The sequence below is a fragment of the Pituophis catenifer genome, unplaced genomic scaffold (assembly GCF_029215685.1).
Source record: "Pituophis catenifer annectens isolate HBS135680 unplaced genomic scaffold, rPitCat1.0.hap2 SCAF_8, whole genome shotgun sequence".
Classification (NCBI taxonomy): Eukaryota; Metazoa; Chordata; class Lepidosauria; order Squamata; family Colubridae; genus Pituophis; species Pituophis catenifer.
The window spans coordinates 66185275-66203899 of NW_027256888.1; the positions used below are offsets into that span (position 1 = coordinate 66185275).

General features: G+C 36.8%; 1 protein-coding gene across 2 annotated transcripts in view; it reads right to left on the minus strand.

Annotated features, from left to right (window-relative positions):
* Positions 1–6574: 6574 nt before the first annotated feature.
* PDLIM5 (PDZ and LIM domain 5) overlaps positions 6575–18625 on the minus strand; it is a 96118-nt gene continuing 84067 nt past the window's right edge. The window contains exons 5-10 of one of the 2 annotated variants that reach the window (XM_070948829.1): positions 16507–16523; positions 15817–15831; positions 13754–13771; positions 12631–12803; positions 9474–9510; positions 6575–7468 (exon numbers count right to left, since the gene is read on the minus strand). In XM_070948829.1, the coding sequence (XP_070804930.1) occupies positions 7375–7468; positions 9474–9510; positions 12631–12803; positions 13754–13771; positions 15817–15831; positions 16507–16523 (354 nt within the window). In that variant the 3' untranslated portion in view covers positions 6575–7374. The remainder of the gene's footprint in view (positions 7469–9473; positions 9511–12630; positions 12804–13753; positions 13772–15816; positions 15832–16506; positions 16524–18625) is intronic. The other variant, XM_070948830.1, reaches the window with a different exon arrangement.

Consider the following 18625-nt stretch of genomic DNA (forward strand, 5'->3'; position numbering starts at 1 on the left):
GGAATACATTTTGGGCCTGGGAAAAAAAATATTGGAAAGAAAAAATGGTCTATCATGACATAAATTTGGGAAATTTGATAATTTCCAGATCTGCCATGAATTCCATCTTCAATCCCACTAAATAGTTAGCTGAAATGTTAACCTGGAAAACAGTTCCTAGAAATCAGTGCTGTGGAGTCGGAGTCGGAGTCGGAGTCGAGGAGTCGGAGTCGGAGGAAATTTTGGGTACCTGGAGTCGGAGTCGGAGTCGGCAAACAATGCACCGACTCCGACTCCGACTCCTACTAAATTTAGATTGGAATTTTAAAAAAAGCAAGTTTAAATGTCCCAATTCACAAAAAGTTATAATTAATGACTTCTCTACTGTAAGAATAAAGACCAATGCATGCAGTGCCTCACGTAACCGCAAAATGAACACGTTAAGTGACCGTGAAGAAGCATGCTTTTCATGTGCTTCACTATAAGGCACGCAACGCACAATTAGGAGTGGCAATACTTATACTTTCCATAGTGTTGTGTTCTGCTGTTACAGGGAATGCAGCGCCCATGGGTAACCTAGCCTCTCACTGATAAGGGATTAAGTAAATATGTTTTTTGCAGGACTAGAGACACTTGCATAAGTGAAGGGAATGGAGGGTCAATAGTTCAAGACTGAAGCTGTAAACCATTGGAAAAACTGCTGTCATTCAGCTAAGGCTATAAAAACTTGTAAACTCTGATTGTTAGCTTAAACTTTAAACATGACTATGGGATTCTACTAGGGAAATCATGTTTTATAATAAATGCCCCTTCCTGGATCCTCCCACTGCCCTATCTTCAGCAGCAGATCAGCACACAAAAAGGAGAAGGCAGCAGCTTCTGCCCAACTACCTGTTTTGCTCAGTGCTCTTTTGCTTGCTTGGAAAGACTGCAGATTTTTCCCCCCCTAGCTATACTGAAAAACGAAAGAGAAAGTAAAGCAGGCTGTTGGTTTTGCATGTTAGAAAATTAGGCAGGCAGATTTCTTTTCTTTTTCCTCACCAAAAAAGGTAGGTGCAAACAACGGGAAATTTAGGGAAAAAAGGAGATTTTAAAACACAAAAGAAAAAAAGCTCTATTTAACTAGGGAATTGTAATAATTGAGATACTATTAATTGTATATTGTGTTGAAAGCAGAAATGGTTAAGTTGTGGTTTGGAGGAATATATGGGGGAAATTATTTGGTTTATTATTATTGGTAAATATAATTAATTGATTTGTAAGAAATTGGATTGCATGGAAATAATTGGAATATTCATGTTCATATTGATTAATATACAAAAAAAGTAGTTATATAACTAATTGATTTATATTAAAATGTTGAATTCATATTAAACAACTGTAATATTACATAATTAACCAATGTGAGGATGGATATAAAAATAGATGACAATGGGAAGGGGTATAATATAGAATAGAAGGGAAAAATTGAATTTGATTAAGATTAGAGATGAGGATGAAGGGTAATATTGGTTTTTTACAAAAATAGATGAGGAATAAATATGGCAAAAAGGAAATATAGAAATTGTAAATTTAATTGAAATGACTAAACACTGTTTAAATTTATGAACCGGCCAAATACTCTGTTCAAAGAAAATACATTGTATGTTTGTATGTGTGTTTCTAATTATTGTTATTTATTCATATTTGTTCTCTTTTATTCTTTAAAGTTTAACAATTCATTCTTTATCTTAATATCTTTATATTTGTTTGGGGTTGGCTTTCTTCCCTTTCATCTTTTTTATTGTACAGCAATCTTTCTCCTCAAACCTACCACCTCTCTCTTTTCTTTCCTTCTTACTTTCTCTTCCTCACCCTCTTCTTCTCCTCCCTACTTCCTCTTCCTTTCTCCTTCTCCTCCTCTCTTCCTCCCTCTCTTACCCTCACTCCTACTCTAATTTCCCTTCCCTTCCTTCATCCGTCTCTATTGCTGTATCCTTTTATGTATATGGACTACTCAGAGGGCTGAAAAAGTTATTTCTGACTGGTCCTCTCCCTTTTGACCAGTCCTCGAACTTACGACTGTCCTCACATTTTACGTTTTTGCCCTATCTTGTCACCATGGTGAAGAGAAGCAGTTGTGAAATGAGTGACATGGTTGTTAAAAATGCTGCACGGGCATAAATGTGAGGATGGTCATAAGTGTGAGGACCAGTCAAAAGTGCGAGGACCTGTCAGAAATGACTTTTTTCAGCCCTCTATACACATAGCCATGGCCACCCGGTCACATGACCAGCTAGCCACACCCACCCAGTCACATAACCTCCAAGCCATGCCCACAAAATAAGCCACGCCCACAGAACCGGTAGTAAAAAAATTTAGAACCCACCCCTGGTTGGGGGTCACCACAACATGAGGAACTGTATTAAAGGGTCGCGGCATTAGGAAGGTTGAGAACCACTGGCTTAGAAGAACTTGGTGGAACAGCTTCTTGGATTCAACTGTAAGTGTTTATATTGTATAGGACAAATCATGTCTAGGTTTAGTGCTGGGATATATAGCTTATTTGTTTGTATAAAGCCATGTACGTACAACTTACAAGACTGTGTATGTTGATATTAAAAATCTAATTATATGCCAGTTAGTATAACATATTTTATATTTTAGGGAAAGAGGCATCCTAAACAATGGCAAAAAGACTGCTAACAACAAACACAACAAAGTCTACTGTTTATGAGCACTTTGCATTATCAAGTGATGGAAAACATTACGTGTGCCAATGTATTAGAAAAGATGATGATGGTGAAAAACAATGTGATGCAAAAATTAGCAGTTTCAGTGGGCCTGATAAAAATGCACCTACAAGAGCATCAAATTTGAAAAGACACTTACAGCGTTTTCATCCCAAAGTGTTAGAAGCCGTGAATGAGAAAGATAGCAATGAAAACATTGCATCTACTTCTGTGACAAAAAACGTTCAGAAATCTACTGGAGAACAATCACAAATAAGAAAATTCTTTATATCTGACAAAGTTACCATAAGGATGACACCAGAAAAATTCAAACACCACATTATTGAAATGGTAGTAAAGAATAGTGTACCACTATCCTTCTTTTCACAGACAGCCTTTTTAGGCCTAAATGGAGAAATGGCAAAAAAACTTGGTGTTTCTCTGGAAAGAGAAAGTATAAGGAAACTTATAATTGAGGAGGCCAAATGTAAAAAGGAAGAACTACAGAAAGTTATGAAAGGACGTTTTGTCTTCCTTAAAATGGATGCATGCACACGTCACAGAGTCAATTATTTCGCTATTAATGTTAGATTTGTGGATGAAAATAACAAAACAATAACACGGACCCTCGGAGTAAAGGACACTCAGGCACATCACACCAGTGATTACCTTCAGAAGTTAGTGGAGGGTGTTCTAGAAGATTTTGAAATTAAAAAGGAACAGATTTTATGTGTTGTGACAGATAACGCTTCTAACATGTTGAGCACAATTGAGAAGATGAAGGCAGATGAAGAAGGTATCAAACAGATATTAGACTTAGAGGAAGACAGCTCTGCAAGTATTAGAGAAAGTTTAGAAACTGAAGAGAATGCTGACATTTTTTTAGACAACTTTGTTGAAGAAGCATTGAAGCTTGCTACTATTCATCATATGCGATGTGCTGTTCATACACTGCAACTTGCCATAAGAGATGGATTAAAAGATCGCCATGCAGCTACATTAATTGGCAAATTACGGCAAGTAACTGTTGCAGCCAGGGCCCCAAAAACAGATGCAATTTTGAAAAGACGTGCAGGAAAAGGAGCCATTTTGGATCAAACAACTCGCTGGGGAAGCACTTATTTAATGGTGAAGCGTTTGCTTGAACTTAAAGACTTCATAGAAGAAATGGACAATGAAAATCTTGCATTAACTGCAAGCCAGTGGACACAAACAAAAGAGCTGGAGAACCTTCTTTCTCACCCCTTCACTGTCACCAAGAGGTTGCAATGTGATGATCTAACCCCGGGTAAATTCCTCTTGGAATGGAAGAGCCTGTTATATCGCCTGAACAAAAATGGAGGGTTAATAGCTGAGGGCATTGCATCTTCAATGATGAAAAGAGAGAGTCTTTTGCTGGAAAATGAAATCTTGTTAGCGGCTATTTATGTCGACCCAATGAGCCGACTTTTATTGAACAGTAAACAGATTGCTACTGGGAAAAAGGCCCTCTATGATGTAGCAGTTCGCATGAAGGGATTACGACCTGAAATACCTACACAGGAGGATGGAGTTCTTTTAAGCAATAGTGGTAACTCAGAATCATCTTCTTCAAACGAAGAATTAGACTTTGATTCCTTCTTAGACAAAATGGAAGTTGCTAAAGGAAAGCGACGTCGCATAAGCGTTACAGAACCAGTAAATGTCCAAATAAAAAAATTCCAACAGGAGTTTTATAAAGCACTAAAAGAAGTTGAAAAGTATGATCGCTCATCAAAACTTACTGTTGAAGAAGCCATCCTTGTTTATCCAGAGATCGTTAGTGATGTGGCCAGAATAGTTACTGCAATGCCACCCACCCAAGTCAGTGTCGAAAGATTATTTTCAGCCCTAAAAATAATAAAGTCTGACTTAAGAGCCTCTATGAAAGAGGATCTGGCAGAGGCAATTCTCTTCCTTAGAACTCTACATTGAATTGATTTGCATTTGCTAAGCCTATAACTACATTTCAAGATTAATATAAACCATTTCTAGGTTTTACAGATTTTGTTTTTGGTTCATATAGATAAGCTTTGTTTTTGTTCTAAAACAACCAAATAATGTGGTTTGTATTTTTGAACTGGTAAAGTTCCTGTTCCTGATGTTTATGCCTGCTGCTACTATCCAGCAACTTGATTAATTAAATTAATAAAAAAAAATTAATAAAACTTTGTTGTTTTCATTGTGTTTGTCTTTTGCTTAAACTGTTCAATACAGTAGACTGTTGGCTTCCCAGCCAGTAGTCCTGTGGTAATGACATGTATGTTGCCTTTCTTTCCTTCAAGGAATGTATAAAATACATTCGCATATTAATACAGAGGAGTCGGAGTCGGGGAGTCGGAGTCGGAGTCGGAAGTACAAAAAACTGAGGAGTCGGAGTCGGAGTCGGAACATTTATCTCCCGACTCCACAGCTCTGCTAGAAATCAATGATGAAATGTTCCTAAATATTTCCCATGAATACCTGCAGAATCCCTAATATGTTTTCTTATCAGGAGCTCCTAATAACTAATATTTCCATTATGGCAGAAAACCAGAGATTCTTCAATTATGTAGGGTTCATCCCAAAGTGTACAATGATATAACAACACATTTTCAAGTGTTCCATGTGCATTAGGACATTCCTTTACACTACTCCTGAAAGTCAATATTATGACTCCTATAATGCAAATGGGAAGATCTATGTAAAACTATACAGTCAATTAAGAGAGAAGAGAGATACCAACTAGGACAGGGGTGTCAAACTGGTGGCCTGCAGGCCAGATACGTCATGCGCAGGCCACGCCCACCCAGTTCCGCAAAGGGGGAAAATGTCACGAAACGTCACATGACAGCAACGTGACACCGTGAGTTTGATATCTGTGAACTAGAAGCTTTTTAATAAATATGTACTAGAACTTACTTTGTAACATAATGTAATTGACTCACTTTGCTTTTGACCCAATGCTACTGTACGACACTAAAGCTAAGGTTGGGTAAAGATACAGGTTTAATTATATGCAGCCTATAAATAAACACGTAACTACAGAAATGTACTCTTAGCATGAGTAAAAATCTGAAATCTGGAATGCGTTGTAGCAAAAAACACCACAATTGTTAAATAGATGCCACAATAGCATTTACACAAGTTTCACAAGCAGGTGGGATAATTAGGATACAGACCAAGGTGTCACATTGCACTATTTTGTGAACTCACTGAAGACAGATCTGGTGCACATGCATTGTAAAGAGAAGTGATGTTTTATTACACTTGTAAGCTTAGCAATTCCACGAGTTAAAGAATGAAGCATCAGTTAACTAATTTACTCTCTTGTAAAAGGTAAAATACAGACTTTAAGAAGAAGGTATCAGGCATTGGTGTTCTGAATTCAACCATATGATGAGCACCAAATACAGTCTGCCACTGTATTTGATAATTTTTGTGCACATGTGCTATTAATGTCAAAGAATTAAGTTACCTTAGATCTCCGTTCTCTGTTTGACTTTCCCTAGAGTGTTAACAAATAGAAAGTGACAACTGCTATCATAAAAGACAAAATAAACATCAGAAGAAAATTCTATGTAGAATATGTTCATGTTTGGGGCATTTCCCCTCAAAGCTTATATCCGAGTTTGTTACACACAAGAATGTAAACAAATAATTTGTCCTTGTAGTTCTTGTAAGTGTGATGGGAGCTCTCTTTAAATGTTAAAAAATAAAAACCAACTGAGGAAATGCATCATTTCTTTAGGTTCACTGTCCAGCAGCCCCTTCTTTTCCCAGTAATGTTTCAGACTAAATTTATGTATGGTACCTACATGTGCACACTGTGAAAGAATATAAAGAAAAAATAGAAAGTAAATTAAATGCGGTATTTATTCAGTAGTTTCGAGCCCCACATAGCATAATTTAGATGAGTATGCATCTGCTATAATACATTATATTACAAATTAATATGCATGATCAAAAATTGATAAGAAGCACCAAACAATCCACTTCATAATAAATAAAACCTATATTCATTTATGTCATACTATTTTCTTTTGCTGTTTTACATGGCTTCTTCTACAATGTAATTTTTACTTGGATCTGTGTCCAGAAGACTTCAGATGCTTTCAGAACGTTTTTCTCAAGTAGAACATGAGCTGTATAACACAACTATTGCTAAGACCCATTAACTAACATAAAAAACAACAACTCTCTTCTTCCATTACCTCTTTGAAAACATTTACATTCTGCCATTAAATATATCCAACACAAAAAACAAACATTGATTTTGCTGAATCGAACCAGAGCTGTATCGGAAATACACAATGATGCTTAAATAGATTATGCATGTTTTCCAACTCAACTTTCTCCGTATCTTAGCACATAGCACCTTTTTCAGATAAGAGCCAGGTTCCCTGCCAGAAAAGGCACCCTATTTTTTCAAGTCATTATGAATTTTCTATGCCACCTGTTATCTGCATGGTGGTTTTATTTACAGAGATGCTGGCTTTGTAGAAGCAGAGCAGGTTCATCCCATTGTTAATACACAAATAGGGGATTTTTTTTAAAGAAAAAAAAAGATAGATAAAAGGCTAGACTTTCTCAAAGCTGGGTTTGTTCGTTTGTTTGTCATTTCTTTCTTTGCAAAGCATTTGGAAGAGGAGGAAAAGGACTCATTCAAATTTTAGGACTTGGCGAATCATTGGACGTTAAGGACACGTGCTGAAACGCCATGGTGCCAGTCACGTAATTTTGTGTATCTAGGGCCTATGATGTGGAGGGGGATCTTTTCCCTGCAGAGAGAAGTGACAGAAGAAGACATAAGAGGAAGGAAGTCTGCATCTCAATCCATTCTACACAACAAACCAAAAGCATGCAGAATTCAGAATCAGAATTAGTCATCTGAGTTTACACTAATTGTCCTTGCACTTCGGTATACAAACTTGTCGACATTTATGAGTAAAGCCAATTTCTATTGCTTCTTGTTGTGAATTGACACTTTAGTCAAGCAGCCAATGTCTGCTGACTTTCAAAGGCCAGAATAGAAGCTGCTATTCCTTCCATTATTAATAAAGTATGCAAGGTAAAGGTAAAGGTTTCCCTTGCACATAGGTGCTAGTCGTTCCTGACTCTAGAGGGCCGTGCTCATCTCCGTTTCAAAACCGAAGAGCCAGTGGTGTCTGAAGACGTCTCTGTGGTCATGTGACCGGCATGACTAAATGCCAAATGTGCACAGAACGCTGTTACCTTCCCACCAAAGGTGGTCCCTATTTTTCTACTTGCATGTTTTACGTGCTTTCGAACTGCTGGGTTGGCAGAAGCTGGGACAAGTAACGGGAGCTCATCCCGTTACGCAGCACTAGGGATTCGAACCAGTGAACTGCCGACTTTTCGATCAACAAGCTCAGCGTCTTAGCCACTGAGCCTAAGTTGAGGTAAGTTGGGTAAAATTAATGAGGTTAGTTTATCTTGATGCAGAACCCAACTTTTTACTGGGAAAAAAAGTGAGTGCTATTACTAATATTGCCAATAAATATTGGGGCTAGAACAATTGTGTATAATTGCAGTTAAAAATGCAGAAGCAAAATACTACACAGTGCACACATCCCAAACGCTTATCTTACAGAACTGCTCAAATGCCAGCTAGCAATAATTGAAGAAACTTATTTTGATTGACAGAACTTCCATAGAATACAGGTTTATAACTCTGAACAGCACTTAAGATTTAAATGCCTATTAATCAGGACCAAACTGCCTCTTACCATATGATCCTACATTTTCTCTATGGTCATCATCAGAAGTTCTGCTCCACATGTTGTGGTGTGATACATCGCTACCTAGCAATAGCAAAACAATCTACCCAGAAAAGACATTTAGAACTCTGTTGTCTTTCTGGAAGCAAACAAAACATTTATATTTTAAATATTTATATTTTATGTTTTTCTGAAGCTTTGTGATTCTTCTATTATGCATATATTGTACATTTAATTATTTTTTTGGTTTTTTAATATTGTGATCAGTGTAAGCTACATTAGGAAAACTTGGTAATGATGAGCAGAGTACAGTTTTTAATAATAAAATATTCTAAAAGAAAATAGTAAAACAAGGCTACAGACTCTTCTTTTAAATACTTCCATGTTGTAGTGAATAGGATTATTCCCAGATCAAGACAGATACAAGACACAGTAAAATTTCAAATATTCACAAGCTAAAGGAATCAGGACATGTTAGGAATTGCAGTAGCCTTCCTCACTGATAATATCACTTTTTAATAAAGATGCAGTAACATTGCAGTTCTTATTTGTTATAAAAACTTATTTTAAAATTCGAAATTGGTCTATATGTCAGTAGTGAAACATATAATTTTAAATCTGCTTAAGATTTAAATAAAAAGATAAAACTTCTAAAACATCTAAAAAAGATTAAACAATTGCCTCTAAACGTCTGATTACTGTTTCTATTTTTTAAAAAAAGTATCTCCTTTTTCACATTTCCCTTTCTACTGCTGACACCATTCCATTTTTATGTAAGTATTATTAATAACTTTAGATGTCTACATAAATATTCAATTTTATGCAAATTCATTAAAAAAGCAATTTTAAATGGGCAATTCTAGGCCTATCCCAATTTATTAAAAAAAACATGCCATACAAACAAAAATCAGAACTTTAAAATGTCCAGAGTTTATGGAAAAACGAAAGAATCTTGTGACATCTTAAAGACTTTTTTCAATACATCAAAGCAAAACCATGCAAATATATCTTTTTTAAAAAAAATAAAATCAAATCATTATCTTACTTTGCCTTCTTTAGATTGTCGGATTCCGGCTCTTTCACTGCAACAAAATAAACCATTCTTTCAGTTTCCATGAAGTTGCCATTTCTTCACTGATCCATTAAACTTTTATCCTTAATTTATGACAAAACTAATATCTAAACATCCTATTGTTACAAATGTCTTATGGTGTTCTAAAACAGTGATGGTGAACTTATGACACATGCCCAGTGGTGGGATTCAAATAATTTAACAACCGGTTATCTTTCCTAATGACTAGCTGGGTGGGAGTGGCCAGAAGGTGTGACAGGCAGCACTTGGCCTCCTGCACCCTCCCTGGGAGCAAAAACAGGACGCACCGTCCCCCGTGCCCCATTTTGGGCCTAGGCCTCCCTGAAGCCTCCTGAGAGTGAAAATGGGCCGTGGGAGGACGCCACAGCTCCCCACCCCGTTCTGGGCTTAGGAGGCCTTCCTGTACTTACTTGGGAGCCAAAATGGGGCGGGTGGGGACTCCTGGAAGGGGCGGGACAGAGCCAGCCAGCAATTTAACTACTGGTTCGCCTCAACCGGCCAGAACTGGCTGAATCCCACCACTGCACATGCCATGTCATTTTTGGTGGCACATCTAGAGGTGTTATGAGAATGCGGTGTCCTATCATGTGATCTCTGGAGCCTCTGGAAGTCACACAAGAGGGCCTTCTTCTCACGTTGCCTCTGGAGCCATCAAAAACCATGCAAGAATAGGGCGTGTTTTCCCGCTCTTTTCGAAGACACAGATCATTCTCCAAAGTTTCCAAGCCTCATGTGACCCAGAACTGCCACGGGTAGGAATTTTTTTCTGAGACACAAACTGAAATGTATTTGCAATTTATGTATTCATTTATTTATTTTATGTGCCACCCATCTGACTATCTAAAGCGAATCTTTGTTATGAATTGTTTCTCTTTTGTCTGTGTGTATGTGACACACCAGCAGAGTCAAATTGGGCATTTTCCGAATTTTTGGTACATTGATAACATCACTGAGAATCATCATTGCTCTAAAAGATGCATATGTAGCCCACCCTGCCAGCAGTTTAAATTGCATTTAAAAATTCTGTAAATTTTTATAATTTTGGATTTTATGGATTTTATAACCCATCTGGGTTTATTACATGCAGCAAATCACTTGCTCCAATGTATTGCAAAGTGCTTTTGAGAAGTTTCCCATTTTCAAAGCATCTGCTCTTTAGTTCGTGAAAAGAACTCAAGTTCAAAAACTACCTGGGTCACAGAATTAATTTCTCACATATTTATTTTTGTTTTGTTCTTTACCATTCAACCTTAGCCAAATATATAATGCTGCTATATTTTCTTACTAATTCCTTTTAATTAAAAAGTAAAAAAATCACTTTTAGATGATTATAGTTATACAGCATTAATGATAAAGGGTAAGAATATAGATGATCTCTTTTTTCTTTGGAGGGTTCACAAAGCTGAACTACTACTCTTTATGCATTTCCTTTAAAAACATTAATCATGTGGAAATAGGCTGAATTAAATATTAAAGTGAGAAAAATTAGAAACTAAAGAAATGGACAGATTTGTCTAACCTTGGCAAAAAGTCGATCCATATATTTTATATAATTTTTACTGCAAAAAAATCCTCAAGGAACAAGGCGTAAATATATAGATATACAATGTATGTATGACCCTTGAGTTCTTTATTATTGTAATTCTGTAGTTATATATTGCAGTCCTTGGTGCTCTTGAGCTTGGTTATTTGCTTGCAGATGTTTCATTACCCAACTAGATAACATCATGATGTTGTTACTGTGGGACTAGACCAGGGGTCTGCAACCCGCAGCTCTGGAGCCACATGTGGCTCTTTCATCCCTCTGCTGTGGCTCCCTGTTGCTCAAAATATGAATCACAACCACCAATGTGTGCTTAACGCATTGTAAGCCGCCCTGAGTCTCTGGAGAAGGGTGGCATATAAATCAAATTAAAAAAAAAATGTGTGACACCCGCCGGCATGTGATTTATTGAGCTTTTCAACCCTTCTTTTTTTTTCCCCCAGAGTTCAAAATGTTTTTGTTGCATGGAGAAATAAAAATTTGTTTTCTCTGCAGCTGTGCATTGATTTCATAAATGCAACACACTATCATTTTTTTATACATAGCATAAAGGTAACAAAAAAAATATGCAGTGTTATCTTCATTTTAGATGTCAAAAGGGTTTTGTGTCTCGCGGTGTTTTCTTTTCTGTGGGTAATGGGTCCAAATGGCTCTTTGAGTGTTTAACCCCTGGACTAGAGCAAAGCCACCATACCTAAACATGGGGAAAGCTTGTAAGAAGGGTGGACAAAAGTCAGGAAAAGCTCCCTCAGAAAAGGGAACCAAGTCATTAAAGGAACAAAAGGACAAAAATTGGGTCTAAGCACATGGGAATCCCCTCCCCAAGTCTCATCAACAAAGGACTTGGGTCTGCATGGGAAGTCCCTCCCCATCAACTTTGGGGGATAAAAAGAGGTCCTGAAACCTGCCCAGCCTTTCTGAGTTGTTTTGAGATCCCAAAACGTGGCGGCTTCCAACCCTCTCTCTAGTAGTACCTGGCAGCCTCATAGTGGATGCCGGGTAAGTATGGATAAGAGGGAGAATGTGTAAGAGCAAAAATATATCAATAAGAGTTTGCTGTTATCTTAAATTTACTGGGTGTCTGTGTATTTTAAAGAACCATTTGTGCCTCAGTGTTCAGTTGATTCGGGATTGAGTGTGGCAGTTTTCCAGGCCTGTGAGTGAATGACCAGAAGCTGAACCTGAGAGTACACTTGTGTAACATTACTTGGTTGGGTAATGAAACATCTGCAAGCAAACAACCAAGTTAAAAGAGCATCAAGGACTTACACAGTTCAACCTGAGCAATAGATATTCTCTTCTGTTAGATAAAGGCCCGAGGGCAGGATCTGGCCCATGAGGTGCTTAGATCTGGCCTGCAGGGATGCCCTAGAAACATCGAAGGACCGACCCACAGTGCCTCTGCCAGTGAAAATGGAGCTGGGGAGGGCCGCCCATAGCCCTCCTGAGCTCTATTTTTACTGACAGAAAGTTGCAGGAGGCCGCCGCAGCCAAAAACGGAGCCACAGAGCCCATTTTCGTTGGCAGAGTGCTCGGACCACCACAAGCGTCATGAGTGATACTTACTACGTTCAGTGCCTGTGATCTGTTGAAGGATACGGAAAGAACGTGACTGAGTAGTTCCGGTTCTTGGGTGCCAGTCCTCAGTATCTTCAATCAGTCTTTTCTTGCTGTTGTTGCTATGAACCGGTGGATGGAAAAATTCTGTATTTCTGTACACAATGTGTTTCCGTGGTGGACTAATACAATGAATAAGAACAATAAAACCATAAATGAAAGACAACTGAATGACACTGACTTTTCAGTTACATAGATCAAGGCCAAGATGCTAATGATATGTATTTAATATAAATCTTGCTGGAGTAAATTTTTGCTTCCTTCAGGTTAGGTTAAAACATTAAAGTGCATGGCACCCAGGTTTCAACTGTTCCTTTTTTAAGAAACATAAGCTGCAATCAAATATCTACATCAGAACTTGCATGAACAGAAGCTAAATAATTCATAGAATCCTTCCATTTAATTCAGTGAACATTTCTTAATAAGATAGCACAAAGCTGTATCTCCTTGTATTGGGCTCTAGGAAAAACTACATCTTCCAGGAAAAAATACTGTACAGAAATGTTCTTGTGCTTTTTTTCTCCCCTGTTATACCTGTTCTAACATATAGTTTATTATATTAATTTAATGATAAATGTAAAAAATATTATGAAGTCGATCAAGTGTTAAAGATAGCTAACTTGCAATGTTGATCCCGGCTGAGATTCTATGATCCTACATATATGGACACCCTCTTTGGTAGATAAAGAATAAATATTGGGGGAGGGGGGAGAGATTTCTTAAATACAAAACAATTGGTAAGATTTTGTCTTATAGCAAGATAACAAAAAAGACAGATGAAGGAAGGAAGGAAGGAAGGAAGGAAGGAAGGAAGGAAGGAAGGAAGGAAGGAAGGAAGTCGTATTTCTACTATTTAGTAAAGAAGAATAAGGAGAGAAAGGCAATAGTTAAATTGGTAGAAAAGATAACCTAAGTAGAATTTGGAATGGTACAAAAATTAGTTATGGATCTGCAGAATCATTTCAGACAAACTGTAAATTATCACAACTTGCTCCCTCTCCCCATACCCACCCTGTTCAAAAATACAGGCACATAATATTGAACTTCAAAAAGACACGATTTGGGCTATTACCGTTTAGGTGGGTTTTTCCTTTTATCGTATTGGAAAGAGCAAGGGAACAGAATACAAAGACAGTCCAGTGTAAGGAGGAGAAAGAAAACAGAAAGACAAAAGAATTATAAGTATTAAGTTTAACTGCTGGTACTATTAACAAGTCACCAAATAAAATAATTTAATAATAATTTTATTTTTCCCAAGGAAGAAACTGTATTGGCTTACTTGAGCCTCATTTTACACTCAATTTCTCACTTAAGCTTATCATTATTATGCATATTAATCATATGCATATAACCAATTACTACTGAAGCAAAAAAAAAAAAACCCACCCTGTTTGATACTACTGGGCATATTGATATTTTTTTCTTCCAAATGTAGGATCCTTTATAATTGTTTTTGAATAAGCAAAGGCTCTCCACTATAAACTACCTTCCACCTGGGCAACTTCATGGACATCATCAGCTCAACTTTACTGAGAAGGTAGGCTACTCATTGCAACCCACACTGTGACTGGTCCTTTTTTAACAATACCTGAACAGGATTATAAAAAGGTAAAGGTAAAGGTTCCCCTCACACATATGTGCTAGTTGTTCCTGACTCTAGGAGGCGGTGGTGCTCATCTCCGTTTCAAAGCCGAAGAGCCAGTACTGTCCGAAGACATCTCCGTGGTCATATGGCCAGCATGACTAAATGCCAAAGGCGCACGGAACGCTGTTACCTTCCCACCAAAGGTGGTCCCTATTTTTCTACTTGCATTTTTTAAGTGCTTTCGAACTGCTAGGTTGGCAGAAGCTAGGACAAGTAATGGGGGATCACTCCATTTTGCAGCGCTAGGGATTCGAACTGCCGAACTGCCGACCTTTCTGATCGACAAGTTCAGAGTCTTAGCCACTGAGCCATTGTGTCCCTTTGAACAGGATTATAGAATCTCATATAAGAAGATCACAAAGGCCATCTAAAAATCCAGGTGACTTTTCCATCTCTGCTTAACAATTTCTATCTCACAGAAACTCATCATGTTCACTCTGGAGCACCTCTTGTCATTCAGATCTTTCTTCTGATGTTTAGTATTAAACTCCTTCCTAAACTTTCTGATACTGTATTTCTCTTTTTTATGAGCGAATTCAGTAATTCAGCATATAAATTTACTTCTCTTTGTCATGTTTTCATCATACACTAAAAAATAAAAATAATTACAGTGGTACCTTGGTACTCAGCTGCTTTGAAACTCATTGAATTTAGTACTCAACACATTTTGATACGAAAGTTTTGTCCCAGTACTCATTCTCTGCTTGATACTCAATGCACAAGCTATAACTGCCTTTTGACTCACTACATTATTCCTTATGAGAAAAAATTGTTTGGTACTCATCATTTTTGATACTCATCACACCTCCTGGAACCAATTAACGATGAGTAACAAGGTACCCCTGTACTGAATATAGATTAAAATTATCTACTGTATATAAAATACTGGACAGAAAGAAGGGGAAAGGATATACTTTTCAGATTCAACTTTTCCCAATGTAGTATCTTTCTCAATTCTACTAATGTACTACCGTGTTTCCCTGAAAATAAGACCGGGTCTTATATTAATTTTTGCTCCAAAAGATGCATTAGAGCTTATTTTCCAGTTAGGTCTCATTTTCAGGGAAATACGGTACTAAATGCATCCGCATGGCTGACAAACTTAATTAGGACTTATTTTGGGGGTAGGGCTTATATTACAAGCATCCTGAAAAATCATGCTAGGACTTATTTTCTGGTTGGGTCTTATTTTCAGGGGAAACACAGTACAATGCCAACAATTCTGATCATTCCTAGGTCATAGAATACACCCCAAAGAGGCATGATGGCCATTGTAGTTCAACACTTCTGGAGAACAGCAATTGGAGAAAGTTAATTTACTGCATACTTTATTTCCATTCTTTCAACAAAGCAAAAAGAATTATAACAAAGCCTATTACCAAACTTAGAGGAAATGGAAGTTAATTCAAAATGGCTACCTACAGAATACAGCAATTATTTTATATAAACTGTAGCTCAAACATTAAGAGAGTGATTAGTAAAGTACTTACACCTCATCAGGGTTACTGAAGGAATGAGGGACAGAAAAGAGACAAACAATGGATACGATTCCAGGATGTTCAAGTACAGATAAGGAATAACATAGAAAATGGGAGCAAAAAAAGAGTTAATGAAAGTTAATTGTAATATTAAAGACAGATAGGAAAAAAGTGTTTCATTTAATCATAAATATTAAGTAAAGCTAACAGTTTCCAATTGGTTTTTCTAGAATAATTTCTTGCTGACTTTTACCAACAGCTACCACAACATGCCACAAGATGGCGGCACAAGCTAAGGTAAAGTCATGGTAAATTTATTTCTTCCCTAAGTCAAGGGGAGAATAGGGAAGAGGCAAGAAAGAGGCTGAAAAATCCTTGAATTAAATTTCATTCCAATAAATGTTTTCATTTTTACTGCATTTAGCAACATTTGACTATCTTGATAGAAAAAAAGAGTCAGCCATTTTAATGTCTAATTGCAGACATTAAAAAGAGACTCGCTGTTATTATCTCTACTGTTTGCCAGTTACTCATGACAAAATTTAATATTGTAAATAAAACCACACACCAGTGAAAATGCAAACAATTTATGTTGCTTTACTTCAAAAGCCAAGACTCTGTTTTGCAGAATTTTAATTCTGGGACAGCCACACATGCCAATTATTTAAAGCACAACTCCATTCTAGTGAAAGAAATACTAACTTTGACACTGTTGTAACCTGTAAAGGGGGTGAAAAAAAGTCAATATGTTTATTGTGGCAACTTCCCTACTGTTCTAATTTATCATACCCAAAACATGTAAGTTTAAGTGTTTTCACACATTTCAAACCAATATAAATAATCTATTTCATCCTGTGATTAGCCCAAGGGATCCGTCTAATGCAAAAAATAATAATTTTCATGCGTGAACTAAGAAAGCAATTCAAAGCAAAAACACATGCAGACACTTAAAGAGCAAACTGCTAGTCCAGTGTTTCTGACCCTTAGCAACTTTTAAGATATGTGGATTGTTACCTTCCCAGAATTCCCCAGTCAGCAGCCAAGACTTAAAATCCACACATCTTAAAGTTGCCAAGTTTCAGATACATTGGATTAGTTATTCACTGCTCCATAGCAGAAACTCCTTTCAAGGTGTGCCTTTACGTCATTATCTAGCTAATTCCATCTTGAGTATCTGTTCTTCTTCAGGAAGACATTATGTTGATTTTAAATGGATAAACTGCGAAAATTTAAGGACCACTCTATTTTTAAGACAGATTTATATAGGAAGTGGGATAGATTAGATATTTTATTCACTTATTGATTATACAGTGACTGATTTGCATAAGACACTAAAATATTTGCTTCTCCATTTTGGTCTAAGAAGTGCTAATCCATCCACTAGGTGTCATATGCTCCTACTACTGAATTACTTTTGATACCAATGAAGTGGAAATAAGCCGTTTCTGTCTCTATAGACAAACATGACAATTCGTAATATTATTATATTTATCCGACTACTTTAGTTAAATGAAATTAAGAGGTGCAGTTCTGTACTTAGAAATTAATGTTAAATTAATGTTATCTTTGAGAAAAAATAAAGCATCAGTAATCATACATATTACTCTACAACAAACGTAACTGGAGTTCAGTGGAGTTTATACCGAAGGTGTTTGTTTGTTTTTTTTTCAAGAGGCAACTGGATTTTCTGGTTTTTCTTTGAAGATGTTTCGCTTCTCATCCAAGAAGTTTCTGAAGAAGCTTCTTGGATGAGAAGTGAAACGTCTTCAAAGAAAAACCAGAAAGTACAGTTGGCTCTTGAAAAAGCACCTTTGGTACAACCATAACCTGGTTGACTGAGAATCTCCATAGACATTGAGTTCATTTAGTTGTTGAAACCACTATATTTTCAGAAATAGGGAAGAAGTATGTTGTACAGTGCGTAAGTTGGTGGTTGGACCAAGGTGGTATTAAGCTGGTGAACCAAGGAACATCAGGTTCTAGCTCTTCCTTAGTTACTGAAACTTACTAAGTGACCTTGGTTGAGTTACACCTCAGTCTTAATCAGCTTCAGACTCTCTGTCAAATGGCTGATGAACAAAATCCTCATCCCATTATCTACTGGTATCTTTTCTGGAAAAACTAGATAGGTGGATTGCAAAAACATGCAGACTCAACAATATTGGATGAAGGCCAGTGGTGGGTTGCTACCAGTTCTCCCCGGTTCGGGTGAGCGGTAGCGGAGATGGTGAGGCATTGCTGGAAAGCAACTGATTAAGATATGAACCAGCCAAAAAATAAACCTAGGAGGAAGTGGAGGAGAAAATACTGGAGAATAGTTAAGCCAAACTGTGAACCAGTTAAATAAATAGAGATAGAAGTGGCGGAAAACACTGTTGGGAAATAGCTATTTAAGTTATGAACCAGTTAAATATTAGACTTCAAAATAAAGTATTTTGGGAGTGATAAATTTTAGATGGAAATGTCGATTGATTTAGAAACGATTAAGAGAGGAGGAAAATATTCTTTGTTAAGATTATGGGTACTAGCTGCCATCTAAGAGGGGTACAATATAGATTCAATGTAATGGGTCTTATAAATGAGGAATATATATGAAACATTGATTGTTAAAATGACAAAAATTTGGAATGATGTCTATTTGGAAATAATTGTTTAGAATTTAGGGCGACATAGAATGATAAATGTTTAGAATAATATTTTTTTTTTCTTTTCTTTTTTAAAGATGTAAATGGATAAAATTTGGAACAAAATTGGTTGAGGGAATGTGAATAATTGTATTTACTCTATACCGGATCAAATCCTTGCTCTAAAAAGATGTATT